The 19,096-nt window shown below is 39.2% G+C and overlaps 1 protein-coding gene across 1 annotated transcript; it reads left to right on the forward strand.

Annotated features, from left to right (window-relative positions):
• Window positions 1-1,230: 1,230 nt before the first annotated feature.
• Window positions 1,231-18,581, forward strand: AMTN (amelotin). Its single transcript, XM_014052023.2, has 9 exons — window positions 1,231-1,284; window positions 3,771-3,815; window positions 5,646-5,702; window positions 9,005-9,082; window positions 10,927-10,983; window positions 13,975-14,070; window positions 15,102-15,137; window positions 17,295-17,321; window positions 18,147-18,581. The coding sequence occupies exons 1-9, from the start codon at window positions 1,231-1,233 to the stop codon at window positions 18,579-18,581; spliced, it is 885 nt and encodes a 294-aa protein (XP_013907498.2).
• Window positions 18,582-19,096: the final 515 nt, after the last annotated feature.

Genomic DNA, 19,096 nt, shown 5'->3' on the forward strand with positions numbered 1-19,096 from the left:
TCATGGTGTGATCTACAGTTTGACGTAGGACCCCACAGCAAGCCATATCTACTACTCTAAACAGAATTCTACATAAGAGGCCATTTTCTATTGCTTATGGAGAATAGCATTACACCAGCACTGTGGGTATATTGGAAAGCCATTAAGACCTGGTGATTCCCTAAGGTGTTTTTTCAAATGGCAACTGGACTTTGTTTTTCCTTGAAGATGTTTCACTTCTCATCCAAGAAGCTTCTTCAGTTCTCCAGTCAGAGAACTGAAGAACTCCAAACATTTTTTAAAAGATCACCAAGAACTGACAAGCACATTAGAACCTGTCAACCATTATTTGGGCAGCTGCTTCTGTGGAAGTAAGGTATGACCACATCATCAGTCACATGGTTGATGGAGGATTCTAATGTCCACAGCAAAAACAGTGTCTGGAGAAGGGGAAAAGCTCTCCTTTAAAACTGGAACAGCTAAAGAGAATTTCAAGATCCTTCAACTGTAAACTGGGGACGAAGCAAGCAAAGACAACATCATGAGAACTTTGGATTTAAACATAGTTTGTGAAGCATGTTTGTGATTCAGTTGGAAACCACCTCAAGAAGATCTCTTTTGGAGCCCAAACTAGATGCTCAAAAATAGGTTTTTTTAAAAAAAAATGCAGTACAGGGGAACTCAGACATCGGGGTATCTAAACAGTAAGTGGATGGCCATTTTTAAGTTGTGATCTTCTATACCGTTCTGATCTAGACTGAGAACCTGGTATACACAAGATGCTTTTAGACTACAAATCATGCTATTGTTCATCTACTCTGACCCTGAAAAAGTGGGCTCGATTTTCTTTAGCCCATTCAATATATTATTCCATTTCTTCTCAGAAAGGAAAAAAAAAAATCCCTCCATGACCACAGACATTCTGCGACATAATGATACTTACTGATAATAAGATGTTGGGTACTGCGTGATACACAAATTATCACCTGTGGGTTTTACTCTGATGACTACCCACCTGAATAGGAGTTTAAATTCATGCAAGAGGGGACAGATACCATTCAGAAGGGTTCCAGCTACTGAGGGAAGAGCTTTAACGAAACTCTAGGCACCAACCTGTTGTTCTGTTTACATCTGGAAGAGAATTGTGGGGTAAGAGTCAAGTTTGATAATGGTGAATAATGATGCTTATAAGATACTAGAGGGAAATAAAAACAAATTTCTGATTCCTTCATACAGATACCGTCTTGAAATATGAAGATTATAATTTTACTTCTTTCTCTTTTGGGGCTGACATTCTCCATTCCAGTAAGTTATCTTTAAAATTTTGCATGTGTTTCTTTTGGTGGTGTACCTTCTTAGCAAGCTGAAAGTGTATTATGTACTTCATAAAGCATAGAGCCAAGTTTCACCCTGATGCCAAAAAGACTTGTTCTCTGTAAATCTAAGATTGCACCAGCACCAAATCCTTCCCCATCTTTCAAAATTTGGGATTTTAATTTGTATAAAGTAATTTGGTTCTTTATCTGATCTTACCTATTCTCATTAGGTAGCAAAATCTCATGGATTAACAGCTGTAAAAATGTCCAATTACAAACATTTCTAAATAGAGTTTCAGTTTTCTTGAGGCTATTCTGGGGTATATTTGTTCTCCACACATCCTAGGGAGAGAACTACAGATGTCTTTATTTTACATTGTTGTAGGAAGGAGAACTGGGAGCAAGGCATGTGCTGAATTTTAAGCTTTGTCAAGATTTTGTGGGGTTTTTAAATGATGTTTGGAAGAGGAAGTTTGCAATTGTTTCTTTCAGTTTGTTTTTCAGATAGCTTGTCTTCAGGATATATATATATGCCTTCTGGGCAGCTTGGAACAATCTTAACCACTTGGGTTAAAATGTATAAAATAATCCCTCACCTTCTCTTTTGAAGGAGAGATGAGAAAATCACACTCTTATAGTCAACTCGATCCCTTAGATTTCACATGTGAAAAGTCTGGTGCATTGAGAAATATCTAAACAACGATAATACTCTACTATTTGTGCAATGTCTGTGCATGGGCTTATGTACATGTTCAGAGATTGAAAGTAATATAATATTCTGCTGGCTGAATTGAAAATGAGAACAAAAATAATATATTACCTTCAGAAGATGTGGGTGTTCCATCACTGGAGGCTTTCAAAAAGAGAGTGGACAACAATTTGTCTGAAATGGTTTAGGGTCTTCTGCTTGAGCAGGGAGTGTGGACTAGAAGATCTCTGAGGCCCCTTCCAATTGTTCTATGTTCTAACAAGTTTCAGTATTCTAGGACTGTACTTCTTCATGTGTTTTTATTTTGTTGAAATAAAGTTAGGGGGGGGAGAGGAATAAAGAGAAGTTGAGAGGAAAAAGAGAGACTGAATCAGAGCCTCCCTATCTTTCCTTTTAATGTTTTAAGGGCCCTGGAGCAAGCCTAAGAAACTGGAAAAAAAAATTTTTGAAGGACTTTAAACTTATTTAACATCCTTTAAGGAAGTTACCAAACATATTTATATATTGAGCATTGATTCTATTACAAACACACAGAGAAGTGTGAACTAGAACAGAAATAAAATGCATAATGTTAAGCAGAACTATAACCAAGGGGGAGACAAGAGTGAAGGAGAAAGATGGTAAAAAGGAAAGAGAGAAAAGGAGAGACACAGAGAGGGAGAAAAAATGGTTAGTGATAAAAGAAACCAATAGCAGACAATATCCATATGCTGAGAAAACATCAAACATGTGAGTCCATTGAAGATACCAGGAGTTGAGCAAAACTCAATTGAACTCCCAGGTGACCTGACTTTCTTTATTCTATATATTTGTAGGACTAAATCAGTGTCCCTCAATTTTCTTTTCTCAAAGAAAAAAGTTTAAAGCTTTGTAGGGTCACTTTAAGTTGGCCTCCAAGAGGTCCCCCATCTTTGTGGCTATGTAAAGTGAGGCCAGGAGGAGCAGATTTGGTTCTTAGCAGCTGCTCTGATCAAATGGATGAAAGGAAAATAGAGAATGGCCTAGGAAAGGACATTGATTAGGAAATTATCTTATTGCTCACAGCAATTTACACCTTAGTGCCTTTCCTGAGCACTATTCTAGGAAAATAATCTAAAAAATAGTAAGAGCAAAGAGCCTCTCTAGCCATGAATTTTGGTGTCTTTCAAACTGGTGATTGTCTTAGGGTTGGAAATCCCAGGAGAATTTCTCAGTACTACATTAAAATGTTTTGGTGATGTGTTGGTAATTTAACAGTTGAGGAAAGCTGTGAATAGTTAAGACTCTGTGATTCTCTTTTACCTCTGTGCTTTTAAAGAGCCACCAGAAAAGGAGTGAACACTCATTGAGAAATGAATCATATGTTATGTTAATGTTTCTCTGGCAACCAATACAACCTTAATATCGCTGGGAGTGTGCAAATAACTCCCCAGAATATTCATATGTATGGTATAACAAAGTGCCTGGTACACAATGCATGTCATAATTTTTTGTACTCAAAGAATGTAAATGAGGGTCAGTCTTATGTTTTTGATTCATTATGGGTGGTTAATGGAAATCTTATTTTTGTAGCTCCCTAGCCTTGGACAAAGCTGTGAGAATGGTGTAGTATTGTTCCTCCTAGGTGATACAGAACATGCTTCTAACACTGAAGTGTTAGAAGGAGTCTTTGTAAGAGGCTACTGCAGCAAATCTTAGCTTGAATAATGACTTAGGTGGAGACTAAATTGCATAAGATTAAGACATATTGGTATGCTTCATTTAGAATTTATGTTCTTTCTCCTCAGATCAACCACATTGGTGGGATTCTGGCTACAAGCAGCAGCAAAGAAGTAAATAACGTAGGGGTGACAGTGGGGGAGGGGGGGCTGCAGGATTGTTTGTTGCAAAAGCAGTGTGTGTGTTTGCATGATCATCGCAGGTTCTGAATTGTTTAATTATCTAGAAAATGTTGACACATTATTATGAGGCCTAGGTTCCTCTACTTTGGTTCTGAGCTGTTAGTTTCCTTAGCCACCTTCCCTGCTTTGGCTCACCTTATCTCTTGTTATTGGCCAAACAAAAGAGTAATGGAGACCCTCATCAGATCTGGCACCTTTTCTCGCAAATCAGAGTAAAATCAGTGCACTGGAGGAATCAAGAGAATGATCCAAAGTTACAAGATGAATTGGTAAAGCTCTGCCAAAAAATTTCCCCACTGCTTCTTTGTGGTTCCCTGCTTCCCCTTTTCTTTGCAATACGCCATCTGAAGCAGATGAATCAGGAATGGAGGCAGCTGTATTGCTGACATGGAGAAGGCAGAGGCGTAATAGCCATAGCATTTAGACTTATATACCACTTCACAGTGCTTTATAGCCTTCTCTAAACAATTTACAGAGTCAGCCTACTGCCCCCAAACAACCTGGCTCCTCATTTTCTGAACTCAGAAGGATGGAAGGCTGAGTCCACCTTGAGTCTGGGGAGATTTGAACTGCCAAATTGCAGGCAGCCGGTAGTCAGCAGAAGTAGCCTGCAGCACTGCACTCTAACTACTGTACCGCCCTGGCTCTTGAGTAGCCACAAAAAGGCCAAAACTAATCCAGGACAATTTGGTGCCTCAGGCAGAATATTTGCATAGAATTTTTATCAACTTTCTCACAAATTACCCAAACGTGTCATCCATTCAGAAGTTGGGGTAATCTTGAAGTACATTAGAAGGGAGTATGTACCAGTGTAACAAGACAGTTATTTCAATGGGACTTACACCATATGAATATAAGTGCCCTATGAACCAAATCCTCCTACCTCCAATCAATTCTCCACCAATTCTTATAAAGTCATGCCACTACTCACTGGTTCAATTTATCTTATGACAGAGCTGTCTCCAGACATGGCATTACTTTCCATTATTTCCACCCTTTCTCTTTTAAGAAACCCTCTATTCTATCCACCGAAGGACAAGAGGGGAGAAAAGGTTAAAAAAGAAATAATTGTGACTGCAATCTTATAAATCAGCCTTCTCCAAGGTGGCAATCTCCAGATGTTGTCAACGGCAACTTTCCAAGCATGCGATTAAATCAGTATTGCAATGAGCATTTTGGTTGGGAAGGTTTTGGAATTAGGGGCCCACACAGGTGGAACGTGTCATATTGGGAAAGACGGATGTACGGTGCTGTCTTTGGCATGTTTACTCAAAAGTAAATCTTTATATGTTCAATGGAGTAATTTTAGACTTCCAGCATTAATCCCATAGCTGTTCCTGGAATGTAAGCAGCTGGCGAGCAAAACTGCAGCCAGAATAAGCATATGCAGAACTTCAGGATTTTTTTTTCATGTCCTGGAAAAAATATTTAATTTATTTGTTATAATTACTGTTGAAAATTCTGTATGATCAAAACTATTGTCCTATAAGAAGTTTTTAAAATCATGCTGCCTGTGTTCTATTGTAGAATTATCTAAAGTGAGAAGGTCAAGAAAAAAATTTCCCACTACTATTCTGCTAACATAATAGATAAATTTCCATAAAAAGGAGCTGTTAAGTATATATGTGCATAGTAAACAGCTCCAGCACAAGAAAATCTGCAAATAATTATATATCTTAGCAGGCAGCTAACCTACAGTGGTCTGATTATGATGAAATATTAAATCATTGTATGAAAAACTATTTGTGATTCATTTGCCAGATATTACGCCTGTTGCAAAGGTATATAGCCATCGGTAATACTCCACAGCAAGCTCAGGTACTGCCGTTTTTATTTCTCTTAATGGAAACACCTTGGTTAAAAAAAGGTCACATTTTAACTGTCTTGCGCTGCAATTGTTCTGATATATAGTGCTATAAAATAATAACAATTCTATGTTATGATATGAAGCCAAATAATATATTCTGAATAAATAAAAATAAGTAAACATTAAAAAAACCAAAGTGAAGTAGGAAACAATGGGATAAAAGCAATACCTAAAATAAATAAAAATGAGATAAAATTGGCAAGTAGCTACTGATTAATCTTATTGCTGGCTTGAAGAAAATAAACTTATGATATGTTTGCTGGGTAATATTTTTTAAAAAAAACTCAAATCTAATGGCAATTGATTTAGCCTAGAATAGGATGTCCAATCTTGGCAACTTTAAAACTTATGGAGTTCAACTTCCAGAATTTCCCAGTCAGCATGGTGTCAGCCTTGAAACCATTTTGGGAGCATCTTCAGGGCTGCCATAGCAAGGATGGATGGAGCTGTGGGAATGTTAGGGGGGAGGTAGAGATAGCTGGGGGATGTGTAGCCAAACTAACATTCTTTCCCGTGGGAGCCAAGGACGTTTTACTAGGTGTTGGAGAGGCGTGAACAAAATGGAGTTGGGATTGCAACCTGATTGGACCATGTGATGGACATGTGACCTGGGAGCAACAATTTTGGGTTTTGATTTGGGTGGGGAAAACTCTGGGTCCTTCAGAGTCAGGTTTTCACCAGCTGGGTCAAATTGACGTTCCAAATAAAATTGTGCTTTGAGGAAACTCTTGGCCTCAGAGTTTTGATTGATTTGGGGTTGTTACTTGGAACCCTGACACATGGCTGTCTGGGGAATTCTGGGAGTTGAAGTCCACAAGTCTTAATGTCGATAAGGTTGGACACCTATGGCCTAGAATCTAAGGTAGCAAAGTATGCATAGAAGGAAATCCTGATTCCAAATGGAACAAGAATGTTCTGAGAAAAAATGATAGAACAACACTTGGAGGCAGAGGAGCCTGAGAAAGGCCAATTCCTCCTTGCGTACAATGTAGTTTACATTTGCCAGCACTACCTTTGAGCTTCTCTCAATTCCTCCCCCTCTGCTGTTTGCAAATGGAGATGACATCCAAGCCAAAGGACTTTCCAGTTGCAAATGATGCCTCTGAGTCCCAAGCATTTTCTATTGTGCCGAAGGGAGAAATTCACTGGGAGCAGGGAGGGTAGTGTTTCCCGGTCTCAATCTGCAAACTTTCTTTGAAAGTATTCATGGAATATGCACCCTCCCCCCCTTTTCTATTTGCCATAAATGCTTGCATATCCAGAGGGTTTCTGAAATAAATAAGAGAGTGGTCCATTATTACCATTTAATCAGGAAAATTCCTAGGGTTTAATCCTTGCTTCAAGATGTAGCAATTAGTGCTCATGAGAACTACTTTAATGTTGTTATAATTTTTTTTATAATGCTGCTAGCCAATAACCCGGTGTTGCCTGGGTATTCTGGAAAATGTCCAGATCAAACATAATTTCTAATGTTGGATTTTCCCCCTTACCAGAGGGAGCCACCTGGGAAACTGTTACCATGGCAACTCCACTGCGCTGTACAATAGAAGCCATTTTACGGCAGTACAGTAGAAGCCATTTTAAGGCACAACAGGCTGTATCTTAACAGAACACAGATCCCAAGGGGTGTTAGGGTATCTTACCCCCACAGTATTTGTTTTAACCAAGTTTGGTTGAAATTGCTTGAGGTGTTCCAGAGTTATGCTGGAACACACACACACACACACACACACACACATATATATCTCCCCTCAGGTTGATGTTTTTGGCTTAAAGTGTGGCCAGAGCTTCCGTCTTTCTATAAATCTTGGTGGGTGGGTGTGGAGTGCTGGCGTTGTTTCAGTAAGTGGATTAATTAGACGTGTGGCTGTATCATGATTGGTAGATTGGTGCTGATTGGTGCTGGCTGTGGGTCTGTTGTTGTTTTGTGTTGTAACAGCCTGGGTGGTGGGTGGGGCTCGTTTGTTTACCAGGGCTAGTTTCCAGATGTCCAGAAGAACACAGTAAGAAAAAAAAAAGAAAAAACTTCCTCCCTTTTCCAGCACCTTAAAGCTACAAGACATGAAATTAATTTTGAAGGAACCAGGTTAATCTCCAAAACTGAACACTTCAACAAGAGAATAATTATGGAAGCTATCGAAATAGAGAAACACCCCCACAACATGAATAAACGTGACGATACCTCCCACCTACCAGACATCTGAAAACCAGCCCTGGTAAACAAACAATCTCCCAATCATGATACAGCCACACTTCCAATCAATCCACTTACTGAAACAAAGCCAGCACTCCACCCCCCCCCACCCTCCACTAAGATTTATAGAAAGACGGCAGCTCTGGCCACACTTTAAGCCAAAAACACCAGTCTGAAGATGGCGAGTAAGACCTCTCCGAAACGTTGCCACGACAATTTCAATCTTACATGGGAAAAGACACGAATACAACAAGACCAGCATTATATTATATATAATACCTGAGCTTCTCATTATCTTTCCTTTTTCTTTTCCTTGGATTTTGCATCAATCCCCAGCTTGACTAATAAATCTCTTCATATAATTATGGCTGACAGAGGGTTGTGTAGTGAAAGAGCTGTTTCCTTTAACTTCATTGAAACTGAACCACTGACACCATTTGTAGCATTTTGGTAATATTCTTTGTAAGATGCTCTATTCCTGGAGTTTCTTACAACTGAACATCTTGTTGAATATTGAAAGTCTTATGTACAAAGATACTAGTGGTCTTAGACTAAGAGAGAGAGAATGAAATAGTCTTTGAAATCATGTTGGCAAAGGCAGTTGCTATAATGTATAATTCTAATAAGAATTAAAAATACAGGTCAGAATCAGGACTTTGGGATGGAAGTAGGCTTTTTGTTCTCTAAGAGGATTCTTTTCTTTTAGAATGTAAATAATCACAAAATCTTACCCTAAGCCTTTCAATTAATTTAAATTAAACTTCAGTATCTAATCAAGCATGGTATGGTGGTTAAGATGTTGGATTAAGTTCAGGAATTAATATAAAAAAATCTAATTCACTTTTAGCCATAGAATTTCCATCGGTAATTTTGGGAATTTCCATCGGTAATTTTGGGAATTTCCATCAGTAATTTCACCATCTCTGAATCCAACTTTCCTGACAAGGTTATTGATGAGGGGATAAAACTAGAAAAGGAAGTGCAATGCATATTTCTTTAGGTGCTGAAGACAAAGTATAAATGTAACAAATAAAAGTATTCATTCCTTTCAAATTGAAGTCTCGGCAAAGAGCTGTACTGCCTCCAGCAAAGCTGGTTCCAGATCCAAACCTACCAGGAAATCAGCCTCCAAATATGGTAAGCTGAAAAAAAAAAAGTTCATTATCTTTTGAATAGCACTGAAAGAGAAAACCAAAACTCAGCATCCATTGGCTGCTATCTGGGCTCCATCCAACTAAAATCCTCTTCTTAGTTAGAAGTGGACTGAAACCTAGGAATTCAGAACTCCATTGACCATTGATAAATGAAACTTTGGGGTTTGGCATGAGAAAAATCCCCAAAATGCCTAATTTGATTCTGTTGGTGTGTCACATAGATCCTGTCAAATAAAAGAGAAACATTCTTTTTAAATTTTCCCAATCTAGGCCACCCTGCATTTGGTGGGAATGTAGAGGCTGGACCATATATAGATGCCGAAGTCTTGTCTTCAACCCTAGCACCACTGCCACTCAAAAAGACCACCTCACACCATTCCCCAAGGCAGAATTGTCCTGTGGTTCAGGGACAATCCTTGCCCAGCATCTGCAATGCAATGCTTACTATTCCAGGCTGTGTTGTTTTCCTGTGGACATGCCCTTTATGGCCTACCCTAGCCTTCTCTGGGTTGCATGAGGCCTTTATTCTTCAAGGGCTTTGGAGAATGATCTTCCACGGCCTGTGCAGTCTCCAAAAACTGTGGAAAACACAGGCTATTTTCATATGATTTTCAGAGCCTCCAGAGGCTATATGGGGGCGCACCCCATTCTCCTACAGGCTCTGAAAATTGTGTAAGAATAGGGCATGCTTTCAAGAATAATTGCTGTCAGGTGTTAGTGAATGCAGGCATGTCACCCAAAAGGTGCATGTTACCTTTGACACACACACACACATCATAGAGTTTCCATTGATTTTGGTCTGAATAAAAAAAGATTAGCTGGAACAACTAGAGTATTGAATGCATAGAGAGATCCCAGCTGCCTACACCAGAGAAGGAAGCTGAGGGAAACAGTTAAAGATTTCTTTCTTCTGTCTTCTTACTGCTATCAGTTTTGTTAAATTGACAGCAGAAAAATGAACTGGATTAAAAATAGTTGACAAAACTGATCAAGTGTATCAGTTTTCTCCCTTTCTGCTATACAAAGGGGAGGCTCTGAATATAAGAATGGTAACATCAGTGGCAATTCCTCATATTTTATTCGCCACAACAAGCAGGGGTGAAATGCTACCAGTTCGAGCGAACCGGTATTTCCTATGATCAGCTGTGACATGCAATTTAGATTAGCTAGAATCGTCGGATTTCCTACTCTGTAGCTAATCTAAATTGCGTGGCACAGAAGATTCCCCCCCCCCGCATTGTTCTACTTATCTTTGCAGACTCGGAAGGCTTTAAAATGTTCCTTTTTTAGTGCACGTGTTTTGCACATGTGTGCACAAAGCACTTGCTCGGTAGCAGATTTACCAAACCGGTAGCAGACTTCAGATGATTTCACCGCTGATCACAAGGCAAAGGGTTTAAAAAAATTTCCATTAATATTCTACAAATATTATAAATAATTTTCTATCAAAAGATGCTGTCCTCCAAGCTTAAGTGTATATGTGCATGGTATGCTCAAGCAGAAGATCTGCAAATAATTATATTTCTTAGTAGGCAGCTAACTTTCAGCAGTCTGATTATGATGAAGGATTAAAATCATTTTGTGAAAAACTATCTCTCATTCATTTCCCAGATATTACTCTGCAGATATGCTCTCTGTCCCTGAACATTAAAGTGCAAAGTATGAAGAACTGTTGCACTAATGCCAGATCTAGCAATTATTTTTTTTATGCCTTCAGGATCAGGTTGCTAGAAGCAATTCCAATTGAACTGAATAGCCATGCACAGAATTGCATTAAAACTCTCACAAGAATCAGTTTTAAAAACCCATACATTCTTTGTATTACAGAACTTTCCTGTCATCAGCCTACCACAGAATCAGGTGTTCCCGATAGATATGAATTATGTAAGTTATTTTCTGCACTAAGCAAGTGTACCATTGTATATGTTTTGTTTTACAGATCAGATAACTAGCAGATCTGGGCTGCAAAGATCCCAACAAACTGGATGGCAGCAAAGAATAAATTTGTGCTGCTAATGGTCATATAGATTTGCGTAACCCAGATCTGATAGCCCTACATATAGTTTTTCTTGGCAATGGTTCAGCCATTTTTATTTCTCCGTGAGAATGTTACTTCTCCATCAGGGGTTAAATGCTACCAGTTCAGATGGGTTCACCCAAACCGGTACTAAAAATGCTACCCATTCGCCTGAACCGGTAGTAAAAAAAATGCTACCGGTTTGGATGAATTGGTTTTTCTGACGATCAGCTGTGACGTGCAATTTATATTAACATAAATTGCGTGGCAAAGCGGATTCCTCCCCTTGCTGTTTGCTTACCTTTGCAGGCATGCTCTGCGCACGCATGCTCATATTGCTACCAAACGGGTAGCAAAGATAAGTGGATTTCATTGCTGTTCCCTATGATATAGACTTTTTATATCAAGTTTGTCATGAGTGAGCTGAAGGGGAAGGGTAGAGGTAGAGATAGAAGTAGAGGTAGGGAAAGGAGAGGAGAGGAAAGTAAAAATTCCTGAGCATTCTGCTTTCAGTATCTTTTTTTAAAAAATCAGAATGTTTTTCTATCTTTTCAATATTAGCAAAATTCTCCAAACTTGTCTGAGAGGGCTGGTTCTAAATTCACCCAGTTTCATGCATCCACCTACTAGAGAAATTCATTTTGGAAGATTGCAGGATGCTGCTGGTTTTTTACTGCTTCTGCAAATCAAAGAACTAAAACTCTCAGCCAGAAAATCAGGATGGGATCACTTCTTGAAGAAAAACTGAATGCCACAAGCAGAGAAGAGTCTTTAGCAATATCTAACAGTAGATGCTCTGAGTAGTACTTAGCCAGCAATTGTGACTGCAGAGCATGGCAATTACTACAAAATGATGGAGAATCTCTTCAGCATTTATGACAGCTCAGATAGTATGTATTGTGCAACCTGTGGAGTCTTTTTTTGAATAGGATCCTTCTTATAGGCAGCATGTAATGGATTTTCAATAAAGAGGAGAGGTTTGAATAAGGGAACTATTTTCCCCACTGTCATCTTTGGAAATCCAAGTAATATTGGATTTCCACTCTGTGGAATGTATGATTCTGTTTTGTATCTGCACTGCTTCTCAGAGACAATTGAAAGGATTATTATTTGCAAAGGTTTGGGACCAAGCTGCCTAGAAACATTCTGTCTGTTTGTCTTTCTGTTTAGCTACCTAACACCTCTCTACAGTAGGGGTGTCAAACTCACATCGTCATGCGTCATCACATGATGTATCAGACTCCCCCCCCTTCACTAAACCAGGCATGGGCATGACGCATCTGGCACGCAGGTCTGATCTATGGTATCATATTTAAGAACCGCCCATCTCTGTGTGGTGTACAATAAAATATCAAAAGCATAAAAACAGTAAATAAAATTCAAAAGAAGCAAGAAACAATGTGATATTTCTTCTCACATTAAGCCTCTTGCCTTCTTAGAGAAGACAAAAGGATGCCTTTGTGGTTATGCCCTATTTGTAAAACTGCATCTCAGGTGGCATTCAGAATGAATTTTTATGCGAGATCCTTCCAGTTCTATTACTTTAGAATCTATAAGGTTTGGTTTCATAATAATTTTAATAATGTAAAATTTAATAATACAATAGATTATAATGCTTCTAAAAGGCCTGAAGTACCAGGTTGGGGACCAATCCTCCAGGAGAAGATCTATTGATGTGGTTGCTAAGCGTCAACATTGACTTGATAGCATATAATCAATCGATGAATGATAATAAGGGGAAAAATCAATCATTAAATCCTGTTAACATAGAAGGGGGGGATTCTGATATAACAAAGGCAATGATAATGAAAATGCAAGCAGAACACTGGAAGTGATATATTTCCACAGGAGTTGAAAAAAGTAGTTAAAAGAGAAGCCATGATGTTAGAAACCCAACTGGAATTCATTCCCAAGATCCAGGTGGATTAAAATAATTGCCTTGCCAGGGCAAAAAAAAGGACTTTTTAAATGAGCCAGCCAAATGAGAAAATATAAATGAATTCAGAGAGGGGGCTTTTGTAGTTTCCCATTTAGTACCCAACTAAAGGGTACTAATAGTACTAAATGGCTCTTAAGCCACGCTTTCATGCAAGTAGCAGTTTTTTCCCAGCTGTACCCCAAGAGCCCCCATCTCCAACCTCCAGGATTTATTGTCAGGGATGGTTAGAATGTGAATCTAATAACATCTGGAAGATCACAGGAATGTTGCCTTGTTTTGTTGGTAGAATATGTAAGTCTTCAGAAGTTGCAGAATAGCCAAAGGGCTAACTTTGGTGCCAAAATCCTGACACTTTGCCTGACAGTTGAAACATCATGCATGAGTGGGAAGCCCTACACATCTTGCTCAGGATGATGGTCAGGCCTGAGGAGAGGGGGGTGTAGCTGGTACATTGTTCCAGGGCCATGGAGCTCAAAGGGGGTCCATGAAGAGGAATTTTTTTTAAGTTTTTACAAAACCAAATATTGGATATATACTTCATACTCTATACTTTGTGTGCATAGCAAAAGTGCCTTGCAACCTTGTTTGACATAACCTTTATGGTTGCGCATCTCCCCTGCACTCCGTTTTGGGCCTTCTAGGCTTCACTACAGTACAATTATGACATTATTGATTTATGTGTCCATGTGTAGGTGAGGGGGGGCCATATTAGTCTTGTTCCAGCACTTAATAATCCTCTCGGCAGCCCTGATGATGGTGGTAAAACTGTTGTCCTTTTTTGCGCTATATTTGACACTAGAAAGAAACAAAAATATTTTAGTTGAAGATTTTAATCGTGTCACCCAATGCAAAGGAAGCTGCTTTCTTTCTTTCTTTCTGTATTTCTTTCTAACCATGTTCTAATCCATTTGCCATGCAGCTTTCTACTCTCCTAGGAATATTATCCACAATGCAAACATTGCCTATAGTTGGTGGAGGAATGACTGTACCACAGCAGCTACCGCCAGGGCAAGCAGTAAGTATTTTATAACTAAGAATCCATGCTGGCTAATATCCTCATCTGTTTCCACTGTTCATCTTTCTCCATTTTAGAAACTAAGCAATCATAGGAAGCAAATATACTTACCTTCCAGACTTAGACATTGGATAGTAAGCATAAATAACTTCTTAATTCCCTTAAATCAGCTTCTGTGATCATCTGTATATGTGGTGTATATTCACACACTATTACTCTGCATGTCCCAAGGGTGGTTTTTCAGGAGGCAACTGGACTTTCTATTTTTTTTTCTGAAGACATTTCGCTTCTCATCCAAGAAGCTTCTTCAGAGCTGAAGAAGCTTCTTGGATGAGAAGCAAAACATCACATTTTCCCCCAGGGATGGTTGGAGCTGGTAGGAATTGGAGTCAAACAAATTGGAGGGCACCTGATTGGAGAAAGCTTCATCCCAGTACAACCACTGAAGAATAGTACCAGCTGCTTCACACAAAGTTGAGGTGCAAGAGAATGAGGTTCACACGAGAATTATGGGAAGAAAGTCCAAGCAGAATTGTCATACTGGCTACATTGATTTTGTCAACTTAAATATGTTTGTGGAAAGTGTAACTTAAAAGTGAATCTAAAGAAAGGCTGTCTAATGATCCAAAACAGAGGTGGGTTGCTAACGGTTTGTACTGGTTTGGGCGAACTGGTAGTGGAAATTGCAACTGGGTCACCGAACCAGTAAGGACGGCAGGCTCGCCACACCCCTGAACCAGTTCCCCAGTTGCTGTGGCATGTTTTTTTTTTGACATTTTTAATGTTCTGCGCATGCGCAGACCTATTTATAGGCAACTGTGCATGCACGTGCACTGAACTGGCAGTAACACCAGCAGAAACCCACCCCTGATCCAAAGGATTGCAAGGTCAGAATAGAAGCATGTTTTACAAGTACTGAATAGCTGAACAGATAAAAGACAAACTATCCCCAAAGCCAATTCCTTCTTCAGTCTTACCTGTAGTTAACTAAAGGCATAACATACATGCAATTATTATTACTTGTCTTGCAGATGCTGCCAATTATAGTTACACAGATGGGACCACAGGTAAGAAGTGAGACAGAAAGTCTGTTTGAGATTTTCAGGCTTTTTTTTTTTGCATAATGAATAGTTTTGCTTTTTTTTTTGAAGTGGATGTCTGGTTTGTTTTCGCTGGAACAGCAGTGCTTATTCAATCCTTTATTGGGAATGTCCATAGCCTGAAGTGGGCTTGAATAAATTGTGAAATCTGTTTCCCTTAAAGATCATGTAATTCAACCCTTTTCCAATGAAAGAAAAATGGATCAAATTGTGATCCTGATCACTGCTATCCAGCTATTCTTGCAATTTGGTGCTTTGCCATGCCCAAGGTCTCAATTTCTAAGCATCTGCAAGTGGGTCTAGGAAAGCAATCTTTCTGAAACATCTGGAGCAACCAACTTTTTTTTAATCTTAATGGGACTGAATGAAATGGAACAGTGGCCAAGCTTAGTATCAAACAACTTTCTCCCACATTCCTACCAGAGGTGGGTTGCTCCCGGTTCGGTGAACCAGTAATGGCATTTTTGCCTGGGTCGCAGAACCGGCAGCGACCCAGGCTTGCCATGCCCCCAAACCAGTTCCCTCACCGCCACTGATGTCACCACCATGTTGTTTTTAGTGACTGCACATGCGCAGTTCACTGTAAATTGTTCTGCACATGCGTGAATGACAATCTACATTGAACAGTGCACGCACGCTCAGCGTGTTGCGCACATGTTGTGAACCGGTAGTAAAACCAGCAGGAACCCACCACTGATTCCTATCATGTGTGAAACACACTTGGGAAGAATATGCAATGGCCTTCTTTTCTTCAGGATCATATCTGGCAGGGTATCTTCTTCCAGGAGGGTCAGGACTCCGTTAAAAAATGAGGAACTTGGGCACCTTAAATAGTGTTGCTAATAGGCTTGACTGAAGTGGAAGTCCATTTCATATCTTGGTTTCACAGGAAATGGATTTATATATCTTTCACTAATCCACTTCAAAGCAGTATTGAACTAACATGTTTGTGCTCTTTGGACTAATTTCATGAAATCACAGCAGTGACAACTATTTAGCACTATCAAAAACAATTATTTTTATATTAAAAAATAAGAGGATGTAGGTTCTTTTAGGAAAGGCATTTGGGCCACAGAGCACTTCTAGAGGGTCTTTCAATTATGCAAATAATTGGCCTTTTTGTGGAAGATAGGGGCTTAAGGTTTTTAATGGAAAAAGTGGTGAGACAGTAGTATTGCAGGCTAATTCTGCTGGCTGCCAAGGATTCAATGCTCACTGGGCCAAGGTTGACTCAGCCTTCCATCCTTCTGAAGTTGGTAAAATGAAGTCCCAGATTATTGGGGGCAATAAGCTGACTCTGCAAACTTCTTAGAGAGGGCTGTAAAACACTGTGTAGCAATATATAGGTCTTAGTGTTATTGCTATTGCTTTCTTAGAAAAAATCAGAATCAGGCAAAATCCAACAAAAGGGCCAAAAATCTTAACCTAACTCACGCTGGGATATTCTCTAGGATGTGGCTGTGGGAGGATTGTGTGTAACTACAGATTGCTCTCCCCCAGACAACATCCATGAGAAGGGGATGTGGAAAAGTACAGAGAAGGAAAAATCCTTTTAAAAATATGAGCTTGTGGAACAGATAGCAAGTGATGAGGAAATAAATTCAGATTTCCCTGTCTTGATTATGTTTAGTATAAAACTGGAGAAACAAACTGTCAGGCTTTCAATATCCTGTTAACATTTCATATAATAATAATAATAATAATAATAATAATAATAATAATAATAATAATAATGATGATGATGATGATGATGATGATGATAAAGTTGTGCATTTCTTGTAGTGTCTGTTTCCAGACCTAGCCTATCACAAAGGCCTTATTGAAGAGATGTCTGTGTGTGTGAAAAGGTCTGCAGGATGGTGGGCTTGGCTCCATTATTAAAGGCGTAGAGCTTGGATCACTATTCCATGCCCATAATCCTGTAGATTTTGGAACACCTATAGATACCCCTGTATCTATTGTAATAAGACTGTGCATTATCATCATCATCATCATCATCATCATCATCATCATCATCATCATCATCATTTTTGTAAACCTTTTAGAAATCATTGCTCCATGCCTTTAATGTTGATTTATTCCATTCTGCTCCCTCAAACCCGCATTTTCTGATTGGTGTTCTAGGGTGCAGTGCTCAGCTCTGAGGAAATGGTAAATAATTTACTAACATATTTCTATTTTCATGGGATCATTCAGAATCATCATAAGCCCAATTCCAAACCATTCACACTGTGTGATAGATTTACAGCTTCTAATCCTTCTTCACAGGGTCAGACAAAATGCCATTAGGGGACCAAGGGTCTCACCAATTCACAGGATATTTCAGTTGGGTTAATAAAAAAAATAAGCCTTCCTTCCTTCCTTTTTTCTCCTTCCCTCCCTTCCTTTTTTTCTTCCCTCCCTCCCTCCCTCCCTCCCTCCCTCCCTTCCTTCTTGGTCTGCTTTAGAGTTTATACTACAGTTTGAAGTGACAAAACAGGAAGACAAAACATGATACAGATTTGTATACAATTTTACAGAAGCTAATTTAGATAGATGGCTGTAAATCTAGAAACAATTGCTGCAACTTTGGCTGCCCATTTAAAAATACTATACATGAACAAGACTTCTTTCATATCTTTCAGGGTCTTGCTTTGTCCAGCCAATTCTCTGTCTTGAGAATTTTCATTTAGACTGAGAAGCCCTTTAAGTGAAGAATGTTTTCAATAAGATTATCATCTTATTGAAGTGGGGCTAGGGTTCAGGATACTTTTGGATTTAAAAATATGGTTAGGCTATGGAATCCGGCATTCTGTTTTCCAGAATGCTGAATTCCTTGCATTTTTATGGAGGTGTTAAAAACAAGAAATACTACTCTACATTCTCTCTCTTTTCATTCTTTTCTCTTCCGTCTTTCTCTATAATGTCCAAAGTGCTCCATGAGTTCTTTTAAAAAATTTTGATGCATATTCTCTTATTTTCTTTTTGCCTTGGCAGTCACCTTCACAGTTTTTCACTGGGCTTCTCGTTCCTGGCATGCAAGGAGCTATGTTCCCTTCAGGCCAAGCTGAACCCCCTCCTGACGGTCAAGATGGATTTCTTCCAGTGGGCCAGGCCAATCCCGAAGGCACGGCAGCAGGCATCCAGAAGGTCTTCCCCACAGCCACTGATGGACTGAGTGAGATTCCAGGTGAATTGTACCCAACTCCCTCTGGCTTCAGACAGCCAGATGCTGGTACAAGTGGCATATTTGTAGAACCAACTGCGGACATCAATATGGAACCAAGTGAGCTTCGGGAACCACCCACCTCTCTTGTAAAATTTGATATGGGTAACATGCAGAGTCCTCACAATCTCTCTCAACCACTTGTGAGAGGAGACAGCCACATACCCATGAACACTGCAGCTAGTAAGCCTCTGAATGTGCCCTGATCTATGGGTGACAGCAGTTCTTCAATTCAGGCTAGAAGTGGCAAAAAGCCCTTTTTATTTTGGGTTTAAGAAATAAAACATGATTTCTTCAAAAGATGTGGGCATTTTTCAGATCAGACATCCAGCATTATCTAATTCCAGTGTCAAATCTTAATAATCTGGAATTTTTATTTCATGACAAAAAGTTTCTTAGCTTCACATTTATTCCTTAGCAACATATCTGGCCAGTTTAGTACTCTACATAACCATTGCTATAAACTAGCTTTCTCCAAACTAGCATCTTTCAGTTACTATATACTAAGTGCCTGAACCTACATTGTTTTTAAAAACGTTAAATAACACTCTAAGCACAAAGGCAGAACTTTCTGCTCTAGACATGTGTGAAAGAGGATGTGGCATCATTAAAAAAAATGAGTAGCAAATAGTCCATCTTCCCATGATTCCCAACCCCTTTCCAGATCATGTCAAGTACTGGAGTGCATCTCAATATTTCAACATGCTTCTTTGTGCACTCC

This window comes from Thamnophis sirtalis, unplaced genomic scaffold (genome assembly GCF_051295495.1).
Source record: "Thamnophis sirtalis isolate CommonGarterSnake01/CBP01778 unplaced genomic scaffold, rThaSir2_p1.2 scaffold_5, whole genome shotgun sequence".
In the NCBI taxonomy this organism is placed as follows: Eukaryota; Metazoa; Chordata; class Lepidosauria; order Squamata; family Natricidae; genus Thamnophis; species Thamnophis sirtalis.

Coding starts and splice junctions, on each gene's coding strand:
- AMTN (XM_014052023.2), top strand. CDS start 1,231: ATGAAGATTATAATTTTACTTCTTTCTCTTTTGGGGCTGACATTCTCC. Junction 9,083..10,926: donor GAAATCAGCCTCCAAATATG/GTAAGCTGAAAA, acceptor TTTGTATTACAG/AACTTTCCTGTCATCAGCCT. Junction 15,138..17,294: donor TTACACAGATGGGACCACAG/GTAAGAAGTGAG, acceptor TTGGTGTTCTAG/GGTGCAGTGCTCAGCTCTGA.